At 37.9% G+C, this 21,643-nt stretch overlaps 1 protein-coding gene across 1 annotated transcript in view; it reads left to right on the plus strand.

The window, feature by feature from the left end:
• Positions 1–21,643, plus strand: part of LOC108972353 (E3 ubiquitin-protein ligase cblA-like) — a 74,566-nt gene that overhangs the window by 46,652 nt on the left and 6,271 nt on the right. Inside the window, exon 2 of the mRNA XM_018938906.1 lies at positions 18,245–18,670. Coding sequence (XP_018794451.1) covers positions 18,245–18,670 — 426 coding nt within the window. The remainder of the gene's footprint in view (positions 1–18,244; positions 18,671–21,643) is intronic.

The following is a 21,643-nucleotide window of genomic DNA, read 5'->3' on the forward strand; positions in this document are numbered from 1 at the left end:
AAAAAAAAAAAAAAAAAAAAAAAAAAAAAAAAAAAAAAAAAAAAAAAAAAAAATCGAAAATCGAAAATCGAAAATCGCTGTCAGATATAATAACCAATATGTAACCGATTTATAATGAAAACTTTAATTTTTTTTCAATATGAGTTTCGGCAATATGAGAATCGGCAAGTCTGCACCGTTCAGTTTGTTGGCCAATTGAATTTTATATGGGAATAAGTCCAAATCTTTGTGCACAATTGACTGTAATGACTGTTTGCGTACACCCATTTGAGCAGATAAGCTTCTTGTCGAAACACGTGGATTGTTTTGTATGGCAGCAGCTACAGCAGCGATTGTTTCCTCCGTTCGAACTGAAGCGTTTAGATGGTAAGGTTTTCTGTTGACTGTCCCATGCTCGGCAAAATTGTTTACAAGTCTCATTATGGTCCATCTGCTCGGAGGATTGCCGCCAAACGATCGCCTATACTCTCTTTGAACCGAAACTACGGACTCCAGTGCGTGATAGCGGCGGACAATTTAAAATCTTGTTTCAGTGTCCCAGTTATCCATTTTTGTTAAATGTAAAAGTCAATCTTGAAAAAAAAAAATTAACCAGATACATTAAATAGAAAATAAGTTATTTAATTTTTTTTTGGTAGCGGCTTTCATCAGCCATTCGTTTCATCGAATGCGATATTCGTCGTTGCCAATGCGCAAAGAACGCTAAGTCTTCCACAGAACCTTTCTCTCGAAAACTCGTAACGTCGACTCATCAGATGCTGTCATCGTCCAGGCCTTTGCACCATAGAGCAGGGCGAGAATAATGAGTGACTTATAGAGTTTGGTGGTTGTTTGTCGAGAGAGGACTTTGCTTTTCAATTGCCCTCCCAGTCCGAAGTAGCAACTGTTGGCAAGAGTTATCCTGCGTTGGATTTCGAGACTGACATTGTTGTTGTTGTTTATACTGATTCCAAGATAAACGCAATTATCTACGACTTTAACGTTATGACTGTCAACAGTGACATGGGAGCCAACTACTTATGGGCCTAAACTGAGTATTAGAAAATCAGGTACATGGGTCTGATAAGTCTGCAATTATTTAAGGTTCAATCAGCTGACATCATTTACAAAAAGCCAAACCATCCACTCACATAAACTCTCTGCATTTGAATGTTGTCCTAATAATGAAAATCCTTACGGATAAAGAACGGTTGATACTCGAAAACATAATACTAAACGTGGACTGTTTTTTGAATTGACTCTCAGTTGACGTTGATACGAGTAATGTGTCAGAGTTTGTATGTGAAACCAAGTTCTTCCCCAAAAACTTCTTCCAATAACTCCACTTTTGAGCACCGACCAGCTTGTACCGCATTCAATTAATGAAGAGTTCGAGACTTTGTACTCGTTTAAATGACCTGTTTTAGTCGGAATTTGAGTCGCAATAGTTGATGGCACAATAGTTCTCATAACATAGTCGCCTTTAAAAATCTGTAAAGTTCTACAACTGGCGGTGTCTACGCCAATAAAAAAGAAGGGTTCCTTTTCTACTAGTTTTACCGATCAAAAGGTATATTATCTGGGTCTAAGACGCAAATCAGTACTTTATATAGTGATTTAATGGGCTTTTGTTCCTTTCGCAATACGCTCATTAACAGTTAATTGGCTCGAACGTTTATCCACTATAGTTTGAGCCGATTGTGGTTAAACCTTTTTGTGGATTAGACAAATCGCACCTAAATCTTATTCGGAATCCGGCTATTGGTCAAATTCCTAATGTTAAAGAGCTGATGCTGACATTTTTCAGCCCAGCTTCTGCAAATGAAGGTATTTTCGGAGTTGATCGAGAGCTTCCTGACATTAAACTCATCCGTAAAGAAGCGCACTACCCATCTCCTTCAACGGTTTTTTCCTACCGATAGCACCCTCGTCGGTATAAGGGCAGAGAACGAGCGGCCGGAGTTCGGTTTTGAAACTCCATTATCTAAGTGATTTTATTTGAAGTGAAGTTCTACACAGGATGTCTACGGGCAGTATGTGCAAGTTGGCGTTAAGACTTAGACCTTACTAGATTCTTTACCTAAATTTTACAAGTATGTAACTTACGTGTCGCTTCGATGTTTCAGTAAGCCTTTCTTCATTTCTTTCCAATGAAATACTTTATTTTAGTCCTAAGATTGTGATGAAAGCCGAATATTTTGCTATTTCTGGACTAACTCCCTTGTGTTGTGAAAAGACGGTATAGTTATAGTTACTGATGCTCTGAATGGAGAATTTTCTGTTGATTGAAATAGAGAATACCGCTCCATAACCCCAGAAATTTGTTCCGTAACACTAAAAGTTTACTTACAATAGCAAAAATTTACTTACATTCTTTCTTGGTACGCAGAAAGCATTGAAAGTTAAGAAGAAGAAAAAAACAGGTTAGCTCTGAATTTTCAAAATCTGGAGTATAAATCGGGATTATGCAAGTCGGCTTTGAAATAGTAAACACAATCGACTACCAAATTCTTCTAACTATGACGACAATGGCTGATTTCAATAAACCACAAAGATAAGGGAACTTTATATTTTATCTTCGGGGCCCGAGCTGGAGTATTTGGAACATCTCTTAGAATATTAGTCCGAGCAGAGTTCGTACACTCAGCGATACTACCGAAAGAGCCGAGAAAAGTGGTCTATTCTATAATTCAGTGCGAGTCTATCTATTGATAAAGTTATAAAGCCTGCCTGAGCCTACTGAAGTAGTTGAGAAGTGAAGTAAATCCATAACTCCTCCTTGGAAAGTTTCTAATTAGACACTAATCAATGACAAAATCATCAATTTAAATATGAGGGTTTCGTTCGAATACCATTGGATACTCTGCCTAAGATCCCTCAACAAAGCTGAAGATGAAAAAAGTGAAATCTCATGCGAGATTCGAGTGATCATCACGTACCAGCGATCTTAGCCAGATGTAATGTCAGTGGCACATAATAGAAGTCAAAGAAAACCGTTAGCTGAGCAAACGAGACCTACACATAATGAATGGGAAATAAAATCCATAAAATGGGATAAAATATACAAGAAAGTTTAATAGCAGCAAAGAGAGCATAGCGCGGTGAGAAACTCACAACGACTTCATGTAATGGAAACCGCATTCGCTAAAGCCACAACCTGTGAGCTAGTCAGCGATGCATGACTTACAGCTGTCATTATTAAAAAGCGGCTAACCGAGCAGCTAGCAAATGCGAATTGGTGAAAACCCCAAACGGAAGCGTGACATAAAAGAGAAAGGGGGAAACCAACGAGCTTGTGAAAGAACTGGCCACCGTTTAGCGGTCAAAGTCCGGCCAAGCCCTTGATTATGAAATTTCAATGTCAAACGCCGACGCCAGCGTCAGCACGCACGAGCGTGACTGGGATAAGACAACAACAAAAAATGGGAAGAAGTAAATTTATTTTTGACACATAGTTGCCAAGCCATGACACCAAAGTGGCGAAATAGCTAACAAACAAGAGCGCGAGAAAGCAGTGTTTGAGGCGCAGGTGTGGGCGCGGGCGTTTAGGGCTAGCGATTTGCCAAAAAAAATGCGTGTGTATGCGTAACCGGCTTTCGACGAGGAGTGTGAGCGTGCGTGGTAGCCTGTGGAGCGTGAGTGAAGCGACGAGAGCAGTGTGACTCAACGCGTGGGACAGCATGAGTTGCTTCCTTGCTGTGTGTGCGTGTGCTTGGTGGCGGCGCGCTATAGGCGGCCTATGATGTCGAGGGCATTCAACTTCACGGTCATGGCGTTCAAAATAAATACTTGCTCATTACTTGATAACGGCAAAATTGTACTAGGATGACAATGACAATGGCAATCACGTCCAAGGCGAAGCAAGAAAAATTCATTTAGAAATAAAGCAAAAGGAATAAGACGCGTGACAGCTGCCGCTGCAACGTTGGCAAATATTGAAATAAGAAAAGTGGCCAAAGGCAACAAAAAAATAACAGTACATAAACGATTGTTTATACTATTAACGCCGTAAGTTGATAAGCTTTTGCGTGCCTGTGACAGCTAGCCTATTGATTGCTCAGTGCAGCGGGGTGGCGTGTGCGCATTTAATGAATTTATATGTGTTCCGCAGTTGCTGGGTCGCTGCTCTCAGCTACCCAGTGCATTGTCCGATAACAATAATACACGCGTAAAGTGCGATAAGCGCCATCGAACACCATCAAGTGGATTGAGTAACCGCGCCGCGACCGAGCGAACACCCTGTGCATGCAGCTGCGAGCTGAAGAAATATGCGGCAATAAAAAAATATGACTTATACTTGTTAAGTATTGCAGAAAGTGCCAACAAAGTGCGTGTAGTGTCGAGATTTGGAGTTACTTGTGATATATTTGACTTTCAAACAATTTGTTATTATATAAATACAACTCTGTTTGTGAAAATAAAGCTTGAGCTTCTATGCAGGACTGGAAAACATTAATCTGCAGCTCCTTGATCTCCATCCAGCCGATTTGAAGTCGATGTTTTTGTGAGTCCTACTTTCTGAGTAGTTTAGCTCGTTATCTCAGCTAACGTGTGAGCGATGTCGTGGAAAGTTTATCTCTTCTCTTTATTATTTAAGTTTATTATCTTTGGTAGAAACTGCGAACTTACAAAATATACATTTCTGTTAAGCTGCGCCTGTTGCCTGAAACCGATGTCACGTACCTTGCATCGAAAAGCCTAGAAGTGATGATTGATGAGCCATGTCGAGTTTCATGTGATCTCTAATGGAACAGCATTTGAATGTATCTAAAATTTGGACCAACTCTTCTTAGCAAAATTGCTCAGGAACAATGTAGCAAGTTGTTGTATGTTTTAAAACTCGAAATTAAACTCGAATGCTCAAGGCTCAGCAGCTGATGTTCAGAGTTTTCCTCTTTGGGTGGACGCTGATTCAGCTCTTATTGTTGAAATGAGCTTTAGAAATATTGTTTATATCCCTGGAAGTTCAAATTTTATTAATTCTACGTTTACTAAAATTTGAAATGTCAATTAAAGCCTAAGAATTGCGTCACTGTAAGGTTGCAAGCGCGATGGAAAATAATATACTGCCTTACAGTGCTAACTGCAACAGCCTATATTGTCATTCAAATAGGCTTTAAGTCTTGTTAAACACTGTTGTGGGAAACTAACCTGACTAAGCTCTATAGGAACTTTTTAAATTCATTATTCTGGATACCGGCATTAGAAAAAATGGTTTCGAACCCATTCCATTAATTACAATTTTCGTTTTCTCGAGCACAATCTCGATAAGTTGAGCCCTTTGACAAGAGTGCAATCTTTCTACACTTGCTTGAAGAACAATCTCTTGATTTATTAGCTTAAATGATTATCTTGTAATGCCAAGTAATGTCTTAAAGCGTTTGTGCGAAACATTTTCAAACTCCTTCCAATCTTGAATTGAAGAATTAGACCTACATATGGTACATGCTTGGTCTTCTGTCTTGAGTCTAAAGAAAGTGTTCTGTGCCTCATAAGAACTTTTTGAAAGCTGTTTTCTAAAAAATCTTTCTGAAGTTCAACTAGACTATACTTTTCCTTATTAAAATTGTATGATTTCCTCAGGTATTGTTGGTATTTGAAATTGGCCAGCCTTAGTCTCGAGTTTTTTATGTCTTAAAGTAGTTCTTCGCCTCTATTACTTCAGTTACTTGAGATTATGTATAGCAGTTACTTTCTGAATTAAAAAGATTCCACTGACATAAACTTTCTAAGCCTCTCAAGAACTAAGCAGGTTGTATGCGGCGTTCCTTTACTAAGTTCTATAGACTACTAAGTTGTTTCTAGTAGTAAATCTAACTCTAGTTGTAGAACAATTGATCTTATAATTCCGCTGTAGATGCTTAATTAAAGACGAAACTAGCCTATTTCATCTCAAAATTGGTTAGGATAGTAGAATTAAATTCCTTAGTCGTCAAGATCTGTTCAGTAGTGCAAGAAACTAGAGTTGTAGGTTAGCTATTTCTGTATTTCTGCTGTAGAAGCTTGGAAGCTCGTAAGCTTAATTCGTATAAAAACCGCCAAACACTCACATCAAATTCGGGGATAGTTAGTTCAATCATAAACGTAACATAAAAGTCGCCGCTGAAGTCCGACATTTTGAAACCACTTCCGCCTAGTTTAGCTCAGTTTCTTAAGGCTCTTTAATGCTTTAAAAGATCTCCAGTCGACCATTTCTACGATGAGAAACAGCGGTTCGTCCGAACTTGAACTCATTAGGCTTAGCTACTTTTTATTGATGGTGAAATGAGTCGCTTTCTCATTTTAGCTTGCCTTCAAGCGCATATTTTCGGCGGATGCTTTGTCTAAGAACGGAACGCGTGAGCTGCTTGAGCCATATGTAATGCGCATTGGCAACGGTGAATACCGCAGTCGATTGAATAATCAACTGCACCTGATAAGACGACATTGACTTAGTTCAGCGAATTAAGAGACAGCGGTAGCTAGGTCATGTCCTCCGAATGGCTAAAAACACTCTAGCTTTGAGAGAAGAAGACCTTAACTCCGTTCGAAAGATCAGGTGGAGAAGGGCCTGGGTATACCTAGAATCACGTAACGACGCTAGAAACTTTTTTCGTTTACTAATTTCCTCTTCACAGCTCAGTCGATGACTCAGTTATACTACTTATAGACTCCAAAATGCTGTTCTTTATATCTATAAATATCCGAATGTCATAAGCAGCCCTTTCGGATCTTCCAATCTCATTTCTAGCTCAGTCAATGACATAGTTATACTACTCTTCTACAACAAAATACTAGTCCTTGTTTAGAAAACGTCTTAAAATTGCTATAATGACGTTACGGGTCTACCCTTTTGGTTTTCCACATCTCTTTTCAAAGCTCAGGCGATCACTCTTAGACTCAGAAGTGCCGTTCCTTATTAACAAAAAAAAGGACCTTACTAAATATTAAAATTTTGGAAAATTTAATTTATCCTATGAGCATTCTAAACTTATTGCTCTAGAATTATCCAATTCATTTCCAAAGTTAAAGCCGCGGCGCTGCTTCGTCGCATTCAATTTAAATTTCATGCAACAAATAATTTAAATACCGATTAAATCGTATGCTGCTACCCTTCGCGAATTTAAACATCCATATGTCTGGCTGTGTGTGTATGTATTCATACATGGGTGTGTATGTGCGTCTGCAGTGCACTGATGTGCCTAACCTCAGACAATGCCGCCGTGCTTGGCGAAATTGTTGTGTCGCAATGCCAGCCCCCTTTTTTATGCACAACAACGTCAAATGGCAGCAATGAAAAAAAACAGCAACAAAATAACAACAAAAACAAACATGCCAAACACGCTGTCACGTTTAAAGTCACACATGTGTTGTCTGCCGTTATGCAGGCGAGTGCGTGTGCATGTTCGTGGGCAAATGCAACATTGCGTCCACACGATTTGCGCACGAGTCTAGCTGTCTACAAAAATTGCAGCTGTTGCTGTTGAAATGCCAAAAAAAAAAGCAAATACTCAAAGAACAACAACAAAAATTCGAAAAAATTTTAATGCGAACAAAAACAGTAAAACTCATATGTATGTTTGTAACAGCAACATGCCAAAGGATGTGGCAATGCCATAAAAATACAAACACGCACATATCTGCATAACAACAACAAACAATGCAACGAACTGCAAGCAGCCGAGGGTGAGCGAAGGACGCGCGCGCAACGTGTTGACGGGCGCAAAGACCAACGACCAGCACACATTTCCCGAAAGCGCAAAAAAACTGCAACCCCAATGCATAATACAGCAACAACAACAAACACCGCTGTAAACAACAAGAACAGCGGCAGCAATATGTGCACGACTGTCAACGACAGGAGTAATGAAAGCAAGCAGCGCGCAGCGAACAACTACACACACCAACACATACGCGCATTGAAATATTTGTTTGTGTATGTGTGTGTGTGTGTGTACTTCTAAACAGTGCGCCCGAATCAGCGCAGCAACACGAAGCGCCGCCGAACACAAACTGCCAGCGCTCGGGTTCAATGAACTTGGACGACCCTGAGCGAGGTCAGCAACCCCCATTCGGCTCGCACACAGCTGGCTGCCGTGTATACACACACACACACACACACACTTTACATTTACATACATATATAAATCTAAATGAAGGTGTGTATACTAACGGTGCTGTCGTCATCATCGTTCATTGAAACGACGTCGTCGTCGCTCAGCACGAATCGTTTGCTTAAATGAAAATGAATCGTCGCGTCGCTTTCGTCAGCGGCAAAAACAACAAATAACAGCAGCCGCTTCATTATCACCATCGTGTCACATTGCGCCCAACCGCCCTCATTCACGAAGCCGCAAGCAACAACACACACACGCATACTCGAGCAATGTTATACAACAACACGAACTTCATTAACAGCAATTTCATCAACAGCGCATGTTTAGTTGATACAGTACTTGTGCTGCTTCTTTTTCGCCGACGAACTTCATCATTGAGTCGTCGCCGTCGTTGCCGGGGTCGTTGATGGTCGTTATCCCATATACCGAGAAAAATCTATTTTTATGTTCTGCATACAACACACATATATACACACGCACTCGCGAGTTCTATTTCGTGTTTGTCTCATTCGTGTGTCCGTGTGCTGCTTCGTACGTTCGTTGGCCCTTTTGGCATATTGCTTTTGTTGTTTTGTGTAATTCATTTCGATTGTGAGTCTTGTTGTTCTTGCTGTTGCTGCTGGTTGTCAGTATGTTGTTAGCACCTTAACGGCTGTAGCAGCAACGTACAGCAATGTTTTTCTACAAGCAGAGCGCGCAAACGAGCCACTCACTGCTCGTCGCTAATTTGCATGGCGCAGAGTTGCCACGTCAACAGTTGTAATGTCTAATACTCTTCAATAAAATTTTGAAAAGCTTATTAATTTGAATAATTAGTTGAAGTCAATTTAATTTGTTTGCCCTTAAATTTTTAAATTAATTTTTCAGAGTTGCCAATTTACCGATTAGTAACACATAAAAAAAATCATAATAAAAAATTACTTTGAAACGTGCAATTAACAAATTTTTGTCTCTTCTGATCAATCGAATCACAAGTAGGAGAAATTTCAAGAATTATAGAGTTGCCAAGTTAATTGCTAAATTAAAATAAATATTAAACTTTTATTTTCTTAAAATATAAATATTTTTTATTAATTGTAGTCAAATTGTAAACAAAAATCTTTGTTTAGTTAACTAAAAAGCGAACAGGGTTGCCAATTCAGAAAAAAAATATATATAATCAGAGGTTTTATCCCATTGTACTCATTGCTATTTGATTTCTATACTGAAAATTGAAAGAATCAAAAGGAAATAATTAAAAATTGTGTTACATTGAAAGTAGGCGCGGTTGTAGTTCACACTGTAACAGGAATGTTATTAGAATCTATAATAGCATATTTGTTTGAAATCGGTCGAGCAGATACTGGAATATGTGATTTGAACTAAAAGATGGCGGTGCCACGCCCATCGTTACATTTTTACGCCGGCGCGTTTAAAGCAGTTTAATACCATCGCGGTGGTAAAATAAAATAAATTTTCTGAAGTTTTGGTTATTGATTTAAAGAACCCGTATTGGTCCTTCGCGATACCAGCAGGAGGTCAGTTACTAAGTCTATTAGGAGCAATCATTCTTTAGGATGCCTGGGCTTGACGCGATCCATTGTTTCACTGTTGCCTTGCTTTTGACATTTTCTGCAGTCCTTCCGATCTGTCAGTCCTATTCTGCAGGTGTGTGCAACCACCAGACAGTGACCAGTTAATATTGCAATCATGTTCCTACAGTCCCTTCTATCGTGTGTTAGTAGAAATTTAGGACACGATAGAAGGGATGTACTTTAATACTAATTTATGTACTTTCATTCTGCCGTTTTACACATGACTTTTGCAGTTTGGTTCCCAGATAGCTCCTCCCATCGTGTTTTGATTTCCTTTACCATACTTCTATTCAGATCGTCGTATAGACGTGCATGGCGTTCTCATTGCGGATCACATTTTCAGTTGTTAGCCATATACCATTCTTGGCATATCGCTCACTATCTCATTGCTCCCGATACCTTTGTGACTTGACACCAAGTAGAAATGAAGTTACTTGCTTTTGGCAACTTGGCTTTCAACTGCTGCCGTGCTTTCCAAGTCACTACTGGCCGATATGGCTTGGCTGTTTACATAGATGTTGACTCTGCCAGCTCGGAAGCTTTCGTAAGAGCATCGACATCAGCTTAATGCTTGATATGTACATATATTTCAGTGATCTGACAATTTAATTATATCTAAATTTTTTAAACTAAAACGCAGTTCTGAGGAATACTATTTCAATTCTTAAATTCGTTAAATATTGTTCACTCCTTCTCATTGCTTTGGCAACCCTAACTACCAGTGTTCCACTTGTTCACCCGATGCACATCTTCGTCTATACTTCTAATCGTGTGCGAGTGACATGAATCGCATGCTCTCCGCTGCGGTTGTCGGTCTGAAGGTTGTGCAGCACTACTACAAGCACCGCCGCTCGCTTTGCCTTCTTCCGTACAGGTACGTCTCCCCGGGGAGCATGCGCCGGCACTGACAACAATCACATACTTTAACTTGCTTGTTGTCTTTGCAGTGATGTTGTTATAGTTTTTTGTTGTTGTCTTAGCAGTGATGTTGTTATTTTAATTGGTTGTTGTTATAGTTTGTTGTTGTTTTGTTATTGCTCAACTGTCATGCCCGGCTGGCTGGCGTTTGCACTTGCTTGACAACTGTGGCGTCTAACAACATGCTGCCTGTTTGGGCGCATAGCTACTGCTACTATTGTTGTTGTTGTTGTTGTTGCTGCCATCGTAGTCGCTGCCTTGTTGTTATAAATATGTAAATTTTGTTGTTGCTCGCCGGTTGCTTGCCACCAGTAGCGGCTGATTGCTGACAGCGACTGTTTTAGAGTGGCGTTTTTGCTGTTGTTTTTGCGATTGCTGTATGCTTGGCTACTAGCCTGTCTGCGCGCCTGCCCTGGCAGTCTAGCTTGCTGGCATGTTTGGCTGATTGTGTGTGTTTTGTTGTCATTACGGATTTCCGCATTGTAATCCTGCCGATGGCCTTTGTACACCCTTATTTACATGTTGATGAACCGCACTTGTTATTTTTATTATTGTTTTCGCTTACTCTGCTGTTGCATAGTTGCATGCATACTTATATTGTTGCTTGGCATTTATCGCTCGGGCGTTGCGGTGGGTGGGTCGTATCGGCCCTCGGCACGAGCTGTCAAGCAAATTGCTTGAATGTTGCAAATTGTTGCAGCCATCGGTGCGTATTGTTGTTGCTGCCGACATACGAGTCACATGTAGGGTTTTAATAGACACGAATGCCGGCATGTATTTATTTACCGTTTATCCATTTTGTTTGCATTTTTTTCGCTTGCCTTTATAGTCAATTTAATTATTTCCTTTAAGTCCATCAATCATTGACTGGCGGTCAGTGATCTGTTGACAATTTCCGATTTGCGTTGTAATTATAACGAACGTGTGTATGTTCGCAGACGGCGGAAGTTCAATTGTGCTCAGCTTGTGTTGAGGTTCTCATTTGAAACTCTGTTGCTTGATGAGCTTTTGTACTTCGTGGAATTCCAGTCTCCTCCGCTTCGAGCTTCCATAATTGGAATTTATTTCCGTCTATAAATATTCCAGCAGCAGTTCATTATAGTTGACTCAAAGCTGATTCAAAAGTTGACCCGCCAGCGTCAGTCACTGACTGCACCACTCAAACGCTGAATTGATTTATAAGTTGATCCGCAAGCTTATTGGTATCCACAAGTTCTCTAAGTATACTTAATTGCGCTCTGCAAAGTTTGGTTGTGTGCTTATGTGCATAGATCATCGATATTGAATCAAATATAAACTCATATATGTGTCTTCGTTCCTCAATCTCTCAAGCTTATTCATCCATTAGGCGAACCTGAGTTAGATGCCACTAAGCTCAGCTAAATCCAGAATCCAGAACTCCTGTATTAAGCTGTAGCCAAGAAAAAGAAAACATTCAAATATTCCACTTATTGACTATGTCAGATACAAGACTTCAAGTATAGTACAGAAACCCAACGACTCATTCAAGAAATTTGGTTGGAAACCTAGTGAGAAATTACAAGCCGAGCTTTATATAATAAAACTCAAATCGAAGTCATAAATCTTGCAGCGCAAAAAGGGTTATAAGCATCGAGTACACAGCTGAAAAGAGACTTGCCTCTAAAGCTGTACTATCGACATTTGTTGTTGTTGTTGTAGCGAGTCCCTTGATATAACAGCCATTATTCAGATAAAATCCTGAACAAGTCCTTTGACGTAGAACTGGCTGTTGTGGAAATTTATTTCCATCGATCTCTCGCGTCCTAAACAATTTTCATAATGACTACATTATAGCTTGTGTATACTTACTTAGCCAACTGTGAGGATTATGAGCTTGGAGTTAATTGCTATAGAGTTCCGAGCTGTCAGGACGAAGAATTTTTATGAGATGTTATCACGACGAAATCCTTATAGTTCTATGAGTTCTCTGTTGGTCTGACAACTTATACTATTCAAGATTTATTTCCCAAGTCTTTCCGCAAGAGTTTCTTGTCCTTTATCTTTGGCTGCCATCCTGTCTCAAAAGATTTGTGTTGCTTTGTGGTTGTGGCTTAATTATTAATTTCACCTGAGCTTGAGAATTTTTTAAACTCTTTATTAGGCCCATCCCTGATATTAAAATGATATCAAACGGCTGATACATATGATTTGGGGACTGCTCACCAATTTTGGATCGGAATCATTTGAAGTCCATTAAATTATTTTGCCACAGAGCTTGCGAGTTCTTTGAGATCTTTACTATCGCCACTCATCCAGAATAATCCAGTTAATACTAGAGATAGATTTACAGATGTATTACCATGACATACAGGCAAACATTTCTTTAAGCTTGTAATATAACCGAGACTCTAGGCCTTTGATCTGCTAAAAATTCAAATCTGTTCCAATTACGTTGAACGGTCTGTCATGTTAACATCTTCTAACGATAATGTGAACCTAATACTTTTGTTGAGATAGAGCTTTGGAACTACAAAGGTTGGTCTTCAATAGGAAAGCTTAGAATGCTGTTTAGACTTTAGCTTTAGTGCCTTAGCACTTACTACTTTGGACTATGATAACTCTTTAGTAATTACTACGGAGCTTAAAATTAGTTATTGAGTTTGACCGAAGAATTGTAAACATGTTCTTGTAGTGTTGGTTTTGGATGACTCGGACTGAATTTTAACTATGAGGGGCAAGAAATAGTTTTAGAGCACAAACAAGTGTGGAGAGTTGTGACATTATTGTCATAGTATTCCTTCCGAATGACTCGGAGTCGGAGTCGTAGTCGTAGTCAGTTTTATCTTATATTGTAATGAGTAACGGGGCTATAGCAGTAGTTTTAAAACCTTTACAAGTCTGGTTTAACGGAAGAGTTGTGAAATTGCTCGGAATTGGAGACGGAGTCAATTTTATCTATTGTTGTCGTAGTGTCACTTTCGGATGACTCGCAGTTGGAGTCGGAGTACATTTTAACTATGGCGTTAATCAAGAGATTTTGTTTGTGAATTGTATTACCATTAGAAAATATTTTGGTGCAAAGAATGTTAAAATAGCTGCGCTTACATTGTAGAAGTGCGGTTTTGGGATCCTTGAATTTAGAAGTCCTCTCTTAAGCTTAGCTTTTGACGGAGAAACGCGCTGAAATGCGAAATTTTAATGAAAGATTATAGTAGACTTTAAATCAAACTTCAGCACCCATTTGCCAACTACACCAAAAAGTATGCAACATTTACTGAAACCAACTTTAAAGATTGCAGGCTATTTTTAGGCGCGCTGCCAGCTGAAGTTGTAACTAAAGTACAGTGAGTAAATTGCGAATACACATTTATTACCATTATGACAACAACAACAAATACACCACATTCCAAGCAATGCAGCAAAGCAAGGAAAAATTGCACGAAACGTAAACAAAATCCAATTAAAGAACAGAAGTAATTAAGAAGCAAAAGGAAAAAGTCTGTGCAGAGCAACCGTTGACCACCATGATAGGGAAATACGCGGAGCCTGTGGTGTGCGGCTAAAGGCCGGCGAACCAACTAGCAGACTACTACTATAATATTAATGTGCAGACGAGCGAGAAGAGGCGAAGGACGAGGCGCCAGGAGCAATTACGAACTGCAAGCGTTGCATAAATGTATACAGAAACTTACTATGTCTGTATGTATACATTTATATATGTATGTAAGTATGCATGTGTGTGTGTGTGTGTGTGTGCCGTGCAATGCGCCCTCTTTGTCAATGCGTACTTTGTTGACCTTTTAAGTTGAGGTTGGCCACCGATGATGATGACGTTGCAACGACCCGTCAACATTGCTAACCACCGATATTGCTACGCTTTTTCTTCCATTTGTCTGTGTTGTTGTTGTTATTGTTTTTTCTTTTTTTTTTTTGTTGCTGCTATTGTGCAGTGCATGGCTGCGCGCTGATGTGCTTGCTATGCTGTGTTGCTATTGTTGTTGGGGTTAATGAAACCGATTGGCACAGAAAATGCAACACTGCAAATGCGACCGGCCCATATGGAACAACGAACTCAGGAAGACCCAAGACCGTTGACGAGACAGCGACACCAATACAGACGAACGGCACATGTACATATATGTATGTGTACGTATGGATGAGTGTGTGCTTGGAGAGGCGCATGCCCTCGCACTAGCAGTCGTTTGGTGTAAATAGTTGCAGGCATTGCACTAAAGAGCGTTGTTAGTGGGCTCAAAGAGTGGCGAGATAAGTGCAGCTATGAAGAGAAATAGTTGGTTGTAAATATTTGTTTGTGTTTAAAGAGCAGCGACGCAGGAAGTATTTGGAAAACGTTAAACGAGGAGGGTTTAGAGAGCACATATACCTGAAACTGAAATAAGAAACCGCAACAATTAAAAAAAAAAAAAAAAAAATAGATTGCTATCAGCAACCTCTTGCATAATAAGAGGGGCTTTAAACGAGGTAAATTAAAGCTTCTTTCGGTTCCAGTTGGCTAAGGTTGATTTTTAAAGTTTCAATAAACTGTAATGGAATACATTAAAGCTTTGTTAGGCTCCAGTTGACTTAGTGAGATCTTTACAAAGCTTGAATGAACTGTAATGAATTTTCTCTATCATCCCACGTAATTCTATCACTATCACACAGGCGTTTTGGCTGGCTTTGTTAGGCTAGATCAGATTAGTTTTACTGAATATTTCTAGTTATATTGGATTTATACTTCCGAACACTTAGTGCTAGTATTTTCTTCGTAATAGACTTCAATCATTCAAGTTATCGATATCTTGCTCCAGAAACCTTAATAGCGATTCGATCGGTCTTATCAACATTTCTTGCCAGCTAAGTTAAAAGTCCTTTCTATTGAACTTTGTGGTCCATAGCCGTAGCATTGTCACTATAAAGCCTGAATTAATCTCAAATATAATCACATTTTCATGAAGTATATAGTTTGGGCCTAACCTTTCAATGACTAATTTCTACATTCTGGAACAATCATTGTATCGTGTCCCTTACCCTAAAATAGCTTCTATTCACTGTTTGGTTTGGTTTATGGAACTTTCGCTGGTAGACAAAAATTCGGTCTTCGTTTAAGGTTAGCTTTTGATCCAATGTGTGATTGCTTGGCCATTCTTCGATTAATCTCTGATCTCATTCAGTCTAAGTTTATAAAAATATCTGAAATTTTCGAATAGTTTATTCAAATTGAATAAGTTCGGTATCCAAAGTCCAATCTTACACCAAAGAAGAGGAACTAAGCTGGATTTAAAACTGAATTGGTATGGATGCATACCAATTCATTTCACACATTTCGCTTCAACTCGAATTAAACGTTTTTTTTTTAGCTGTGTCGGATCATTCCAGGTTCTTATCCTCCTATCGCTTTTCAATTTGCGTTCTGTTGGACTTCCGATAAGCGAATTCATATCATAGTTCTTAAGGTTCTTAGGTTTTTGAGTATAAAAAGTAGAGCTACATGTCGTAAGCTCCAAAGATTCTTTTACTTTAGACCATTTTTAATCAAAATTAGCTTCATCGTTCAAAACTGGGACTTGGGACTGCCTGGCACACATTTTTTTGTTTTCAATTTTTTATAACGTGTTTCTTTCAGTCTGTTCGTTATATATATGTTCTTCATTATATAGAAATTCTCATCACCAAAACGTGCAATTATAAAAATAACCTCCTAATTTTTCAAAAGGAAGAAATATTGTTCCATGACTAATGGTTTTTGTTTATCCTGCTTTTTCTATTTAAATTAATTACTCTTCAATACACATAAAACTACTCTTCCTTACACTGCACTCTTTGAAAGTTATGCTCTTAAATAACTCTTTCACCAGCACTCTTTAATTAACTATCTTACTCTTCGTTTAGAAATTAATCATGCTCGCAACAGTCTCTCTTAATATGCTCGCTCTGCGCAATTGAAAGTGAACGCGTTTGCAAGCATTCACCCAAACAACAACATCTCCACCCGTTCACGACCCGACGTCCAAGCAAGCCCTTGCATTATACCAAATACCAACAACCTCAGCACTTTGTCGTCTTCCCGTAGCTCAGCGCTAGCTTGTAGACATATGCAACAATAACAACGGCATTGTTTGTGCTGCTCACACCCAGCTATCAGCGCGCATGTTGCAGCCAAAACACTTCCGCATTTTCTTTCACACGAGCATTTCGCTTTTTTGTTTTGCTCCCGCAAGCTCTAGCTGTCTCCCTCTCTCTTTCACCAACAATGCACTTTCCGTGTTTATCGATACTCATCTCCGTTGCACTGTTGGTTTGCTGCAACAGCCGGCCTTCTTCGCTAGCAAGAGCAATTCAATAAATGCGAAAGTACGTGGAAAGTGGCATAATGGAAAAACTTTCGCGCCATTTTCATTTTATTTGACGTTTGCTTTGTGATCTAATTTTTCTACGTTTCTGTTTTTATTTACCGTTTCTTTGCTGTCAGCGCTGCAACTGTTGCATTTTTGACTTTTATGACAGCTGCAGTTAGGCACTTGGTGTGCGGATTGCAGCGCTTGAGTGCTGCTATCTACCGTTAGATGGCGCTTGGAAAGCCACATGTGCCGTTATTTTGATTCTGAGAGCTGAAAGTTGTTTTTGAAGAAAATTTTGAACGTGAGGTATGCATTTTACGGTGTTATGCAATTAAAGCGACTGTGTTTCATTTTCAGAATTTAGCTTACATGCGCCCCGGATAGTTTTTATGTTGTCTTCTTAACTTTTTGTAATTAGAAATCAAAAATTTACTTCTTGGTCGGTTTCACATCAGTTTAGTTGCATTCTTGCGTGGAAAGGTCTTTCAGACTCGCATTCTCGCTGCTTTTTGGCGCCTGTGTTAGGCTTGCTAGAAGTTATTATGTTTGATTTTCGGCATAAAAAATCATTATGCTTATGTGCTGGCTCATCGTAAAACATAGTAAACAAATTTCGGGATCCCGAATTTTCGGGATTGTATATTGTATTTCATTTTCGATGTAAAAAATCTGTATCTGTTTAAACTAAAAAACCGAAATTTTTTTTCGACATAAAAATCCAATATGCTTAATTCCGGTATCCTATTTTATTTTCGAAACAAAGAATTCTTAAAACTTCGGGATCATATTTTATTTTCCATAAAAATAAACACAACTTAAATATAGTGCGAAAAATTTCGGGATCCCGTATTTTCGGGATTGTAAATTTAAGCACCTTAAAAATCAAGTTTTCAAATTAGTTTGCTTTGATAAAAATCCGTATTTTTAAACTAAAAAACCGAATTTTTTGTTCGACACAAAAAATTCAATATGCTTAATTCCGGTATCCTATTTTATTTTCGAAACAAGGAATTCTTAAATTTTCGTGATCATATTTTATTTTCCATATAGAACTTGCTTAAATAAACACAGCTTAAATATAGTGCGAAAAATTTCGGGATCCCGAATTTTCGGGATTATAAAATTAAGCACCTCTAAAAATTTCAATATACATATCTATGTAATATAGCATGAGAATTTAATTTTTAATATTAAAAGTTTTATCCCGAATATTTCGGGGACAGTATTGTTGTCATAAACAATTTTAAGTACAAATCATTGAATTTTTTTTTCTTAAAAAAATCTCGAATACCGAAATTTCGGTATCATAGTGTTCATAATCTACTTACACATATTTAAAATGTTAAAAATCATTTATTTTTTATGCAATTCACAGTTTTCCACACAACTTGAAACAATTGGCAAACACTCATCACCACAACAATAACAACAACTCGTCGTGCGGCAATCGCTGCAGTTTTGTTGACGCCACTTCAACGCCACCAGCAAATCACTCAACAGCAGCAATATTGAATAGGCGCACAGCAGTGCTAAGGAAAGCGCAAGCGACACAAATTGCCGCAACAAAAACAAAAGCAAAGCAGTTTACAGAAAATGAAGTAAGTGAGTTGTTGCATGCCCTAAGCGCGAAAATAAAAATTGCACTCGAAACAGAAACAACAACTGGGTGTAGACGAAGCCACTGCAATACACATAAGCCGCGTCGCAGTAACAACAACACCAACAATAAGAACTATATACATAACAACAACATAAACGAAAAGAAAAGCAGGAAAACTGACCAACCCGACGATTTTATGGGGTAAGTTAACGCCAATGTTGCATATTCTTTACGTCTGTATTATATATGTATGTACATATGTATTTGTAGTTTGTTTCCATCTGTTTTATTTTTTTATTTTCACTCTAGTCGGCGCTATGCTGTGTCGCAATTGATTTTCGCTGAAATATTTTTGCTATTGCTTCGGTCAGCTAACCGTTGCTGCTGGTTTCCTGTTCGCAATGGCTACCTTTTCAGCGCCACTTTTGCTCTTTTTCTCACAGGCAAAGTACAGGCATTATTTCAGGGTATTGCAGGTGTATTTTGAAGTAATGATTAAAATAATTTTTAAGCTTTGGTTAGAGTGATTGGGGAATATATTTTCAGTACCGATAAAATACATGAGAGTTGAAGAACGTATGTAAATGTACTGACTCCAAAATTTCGGAATGTTTTTGAGCTAAAATTTAGGTTTTAATGTTTTCTCATGATTACCCCAAACAAATTTCGGAATAATTTTATTTATCATAAAAGTTGGATTACATTTTAAAGTCCTGTCTAAAGCACTGCGCGTACGTTTTTCTATATACCTCTTTAATAAAATAACGTAAATTTGTGCACTCCGAAATTTCGGACTGTTTTTTTAATCTTTATTAAAGATGACATGTTGTCTGAAATAATTTTCCATGATTATTTTTGAAAAAATTACGTAAATAATTCACTCCGAAATTTCGGAATACTTCCTAATTAAATTTTTCGAGACTCGATTAAAATGATTTCTGGAAGCCTCTTATTTCACAAAACCTTGGCTTACCTCAGTTGTTAATCTGGGAAAAATTAAATAAAATCTAAAGTTTTGCTACGACTTTTGCTTCCGAAAATTTCATATCATCATACTTCAGATCATAATAGTTACTTAATTTAGGAACAAGTTTCTTGGTGAAACTTTGACTATAGCGACATACTAAAATTCTATAATTTTCTGGACATATTTTCTTAGTACGTGAATAAAAACTATGAATTAAATCTGCAAATCCTTTTTGGTAATTTTTTTCATACATTTACATATATAGTTTTCGGGATACCTAAATTCGGGACTCATTTTTCAAAAAAAAAAAAATAAAAAAAAATAAAAAATAAAAAATCAGTATTTAAAGACATACCTAACAAAATATTAAATTACATGAATTTGTGCAACAAAAAAATTATTTTCGGGATCCGGAAATTTCGGAATTGGTTTTTAGTGATAAAAATTCGTTATCCTCAAAAAAAAAAATTAATCTATGAAAATATATTTTTCGGGATCCCGAAATTTCGGCATTAAGTTTTTCAAAAAAAGCAATATTTAAAGATGCATATGTATGTATATCTAATATTAAATTAATTTGTGCAATAGAAAATTGATTTTTGGGATCCCGAAATTTCGGGATCGCATTGTTAGCAAAAAAATTAAAATTTTCTAATTCATGTAAAAACATTGATTTTTCCCGAATATTTCATTTTCGGCTTCCCGGTATTGAAACAATTTTTAGTATGATTACTGGGAATTTTCTCCATTAATTGTAGAATATATTGAATATTATGCATGTGTGCGCCGCGGTTTACAGTCTATATAAAGTACCTATTCCAAGTACTTACAAACGTTCTATATTATTGTATCAAGCCAACAACCTTCATGTGTCTATTTACACTTTCATTCGAGCTGAGCTTTGGAACTTTGTTGCATTCATACATATGTATATGTACATATATGTATGTATAGGTGTCCATATAAGGTATATGTGCTTGTGTATGTTGCAGTGCATTTCAGCATATTTTATGGCTGAACTAATCGCGTTGTCCTCAAAAACTTTTATCTAGTTACATATGTAAAGTTTAGCAGTGCAATGGAGTTTCTATACACACAAACACACACACACACAATAAAAAATTCTAAGTATTCGATAAGAACTGTGGCAGCTATTTAATGAATATATATATTTTCGTTATTCTTGTCGTTGTTTTGTGGCATAAAACTCGCGTGTGCGCTTGTATGTTGACCATAAATTAAAAGTGAACTTATTTGTTACTCATACGCCCTGTCATACATACCTTAGTCAATACAAAGCATACAAAAGCAAGCATAAAAGTACACACCTATACACTAGCGCTATTATTTTATATCTACATACATACAAATAAATGCCGCCAATTACGGTTTAGTATTTTTTTTTTTAAAATATATTTGCAACGCGCCACACACAGCTTTGCTTTACTTTCCATACAGTAATATATATACATACATACATACATGCACTTTTGCCGTGCCGCGCCGCCGCCAATGCTGCTGACAGTCGTGCAATGGCCGCGACCAACAGCCAACAACCAACAACCAAGCACCAAGTGGCAGTCATAGTCAGCATATAGCCTCAGTCTTTGCCTTTGGCTTTGCCGTGCGTCGTTCGCCACAAGCGCACAGCCACAGTCATAGCCATAGCCGTAGCAATGACCCTTAATTGGGCCAACAACCACTTTAGAGTGCAGGCATGCAACGCCGACAGTTGCACGCTCGGCAGCAGCGTCGTTCTTTACGTGCATTTGCTCGTCGACGCGCTTGTTTGTGGTTGTCATGCAATGCTATGCACTTTTCACCAATAGAAGTGTACTTCGCTTTTTATTTGCGTTTTGCGCTCGAAATGAGAAATGTAAAAATAGAAAGGAAAAAACTGTAGAGGAAGCTCTGCGATGGCGGGCGTGGGCGCTACAGTTGTGGAAATTGATTCTGCAAAAAAATTCAATAGATTTTACAATTTTGAAAGTGAAAACTCATGCTTTTTGTTCGAGTGGTAAATTTTGAGAATATTGTAGACATTTTTTCAAATTAAAGTTCATTAAATATAAATTGTAAATTTTTGAAACTCTCTCGAAAAAGTTACTTGAAAATTTTCAATTTCAAAAAATTTATTTTCTATAAATTACTTTTATTCAAATAATTTTTAATTTTGTGAATTTTCGAACATTTTTTCTTAACAAGTT

Source organism: Bactrocera latifrons, unplaced genomic scaffold, assembly GCF_001853355.1.
Source record: "Bactrocera latifrons isolate USDA-ARS-PBARC rearing strain unplaced genomic scaffold, ASM185335v1 scaffold_4, whole genome shotgun sequence".
Lineage (NCBI taxonomy): Eukaryota > Metazoa > Arthropoda > Insecta > Diptera > Tephritidae > Bactrocera > Bactrocera latifrons.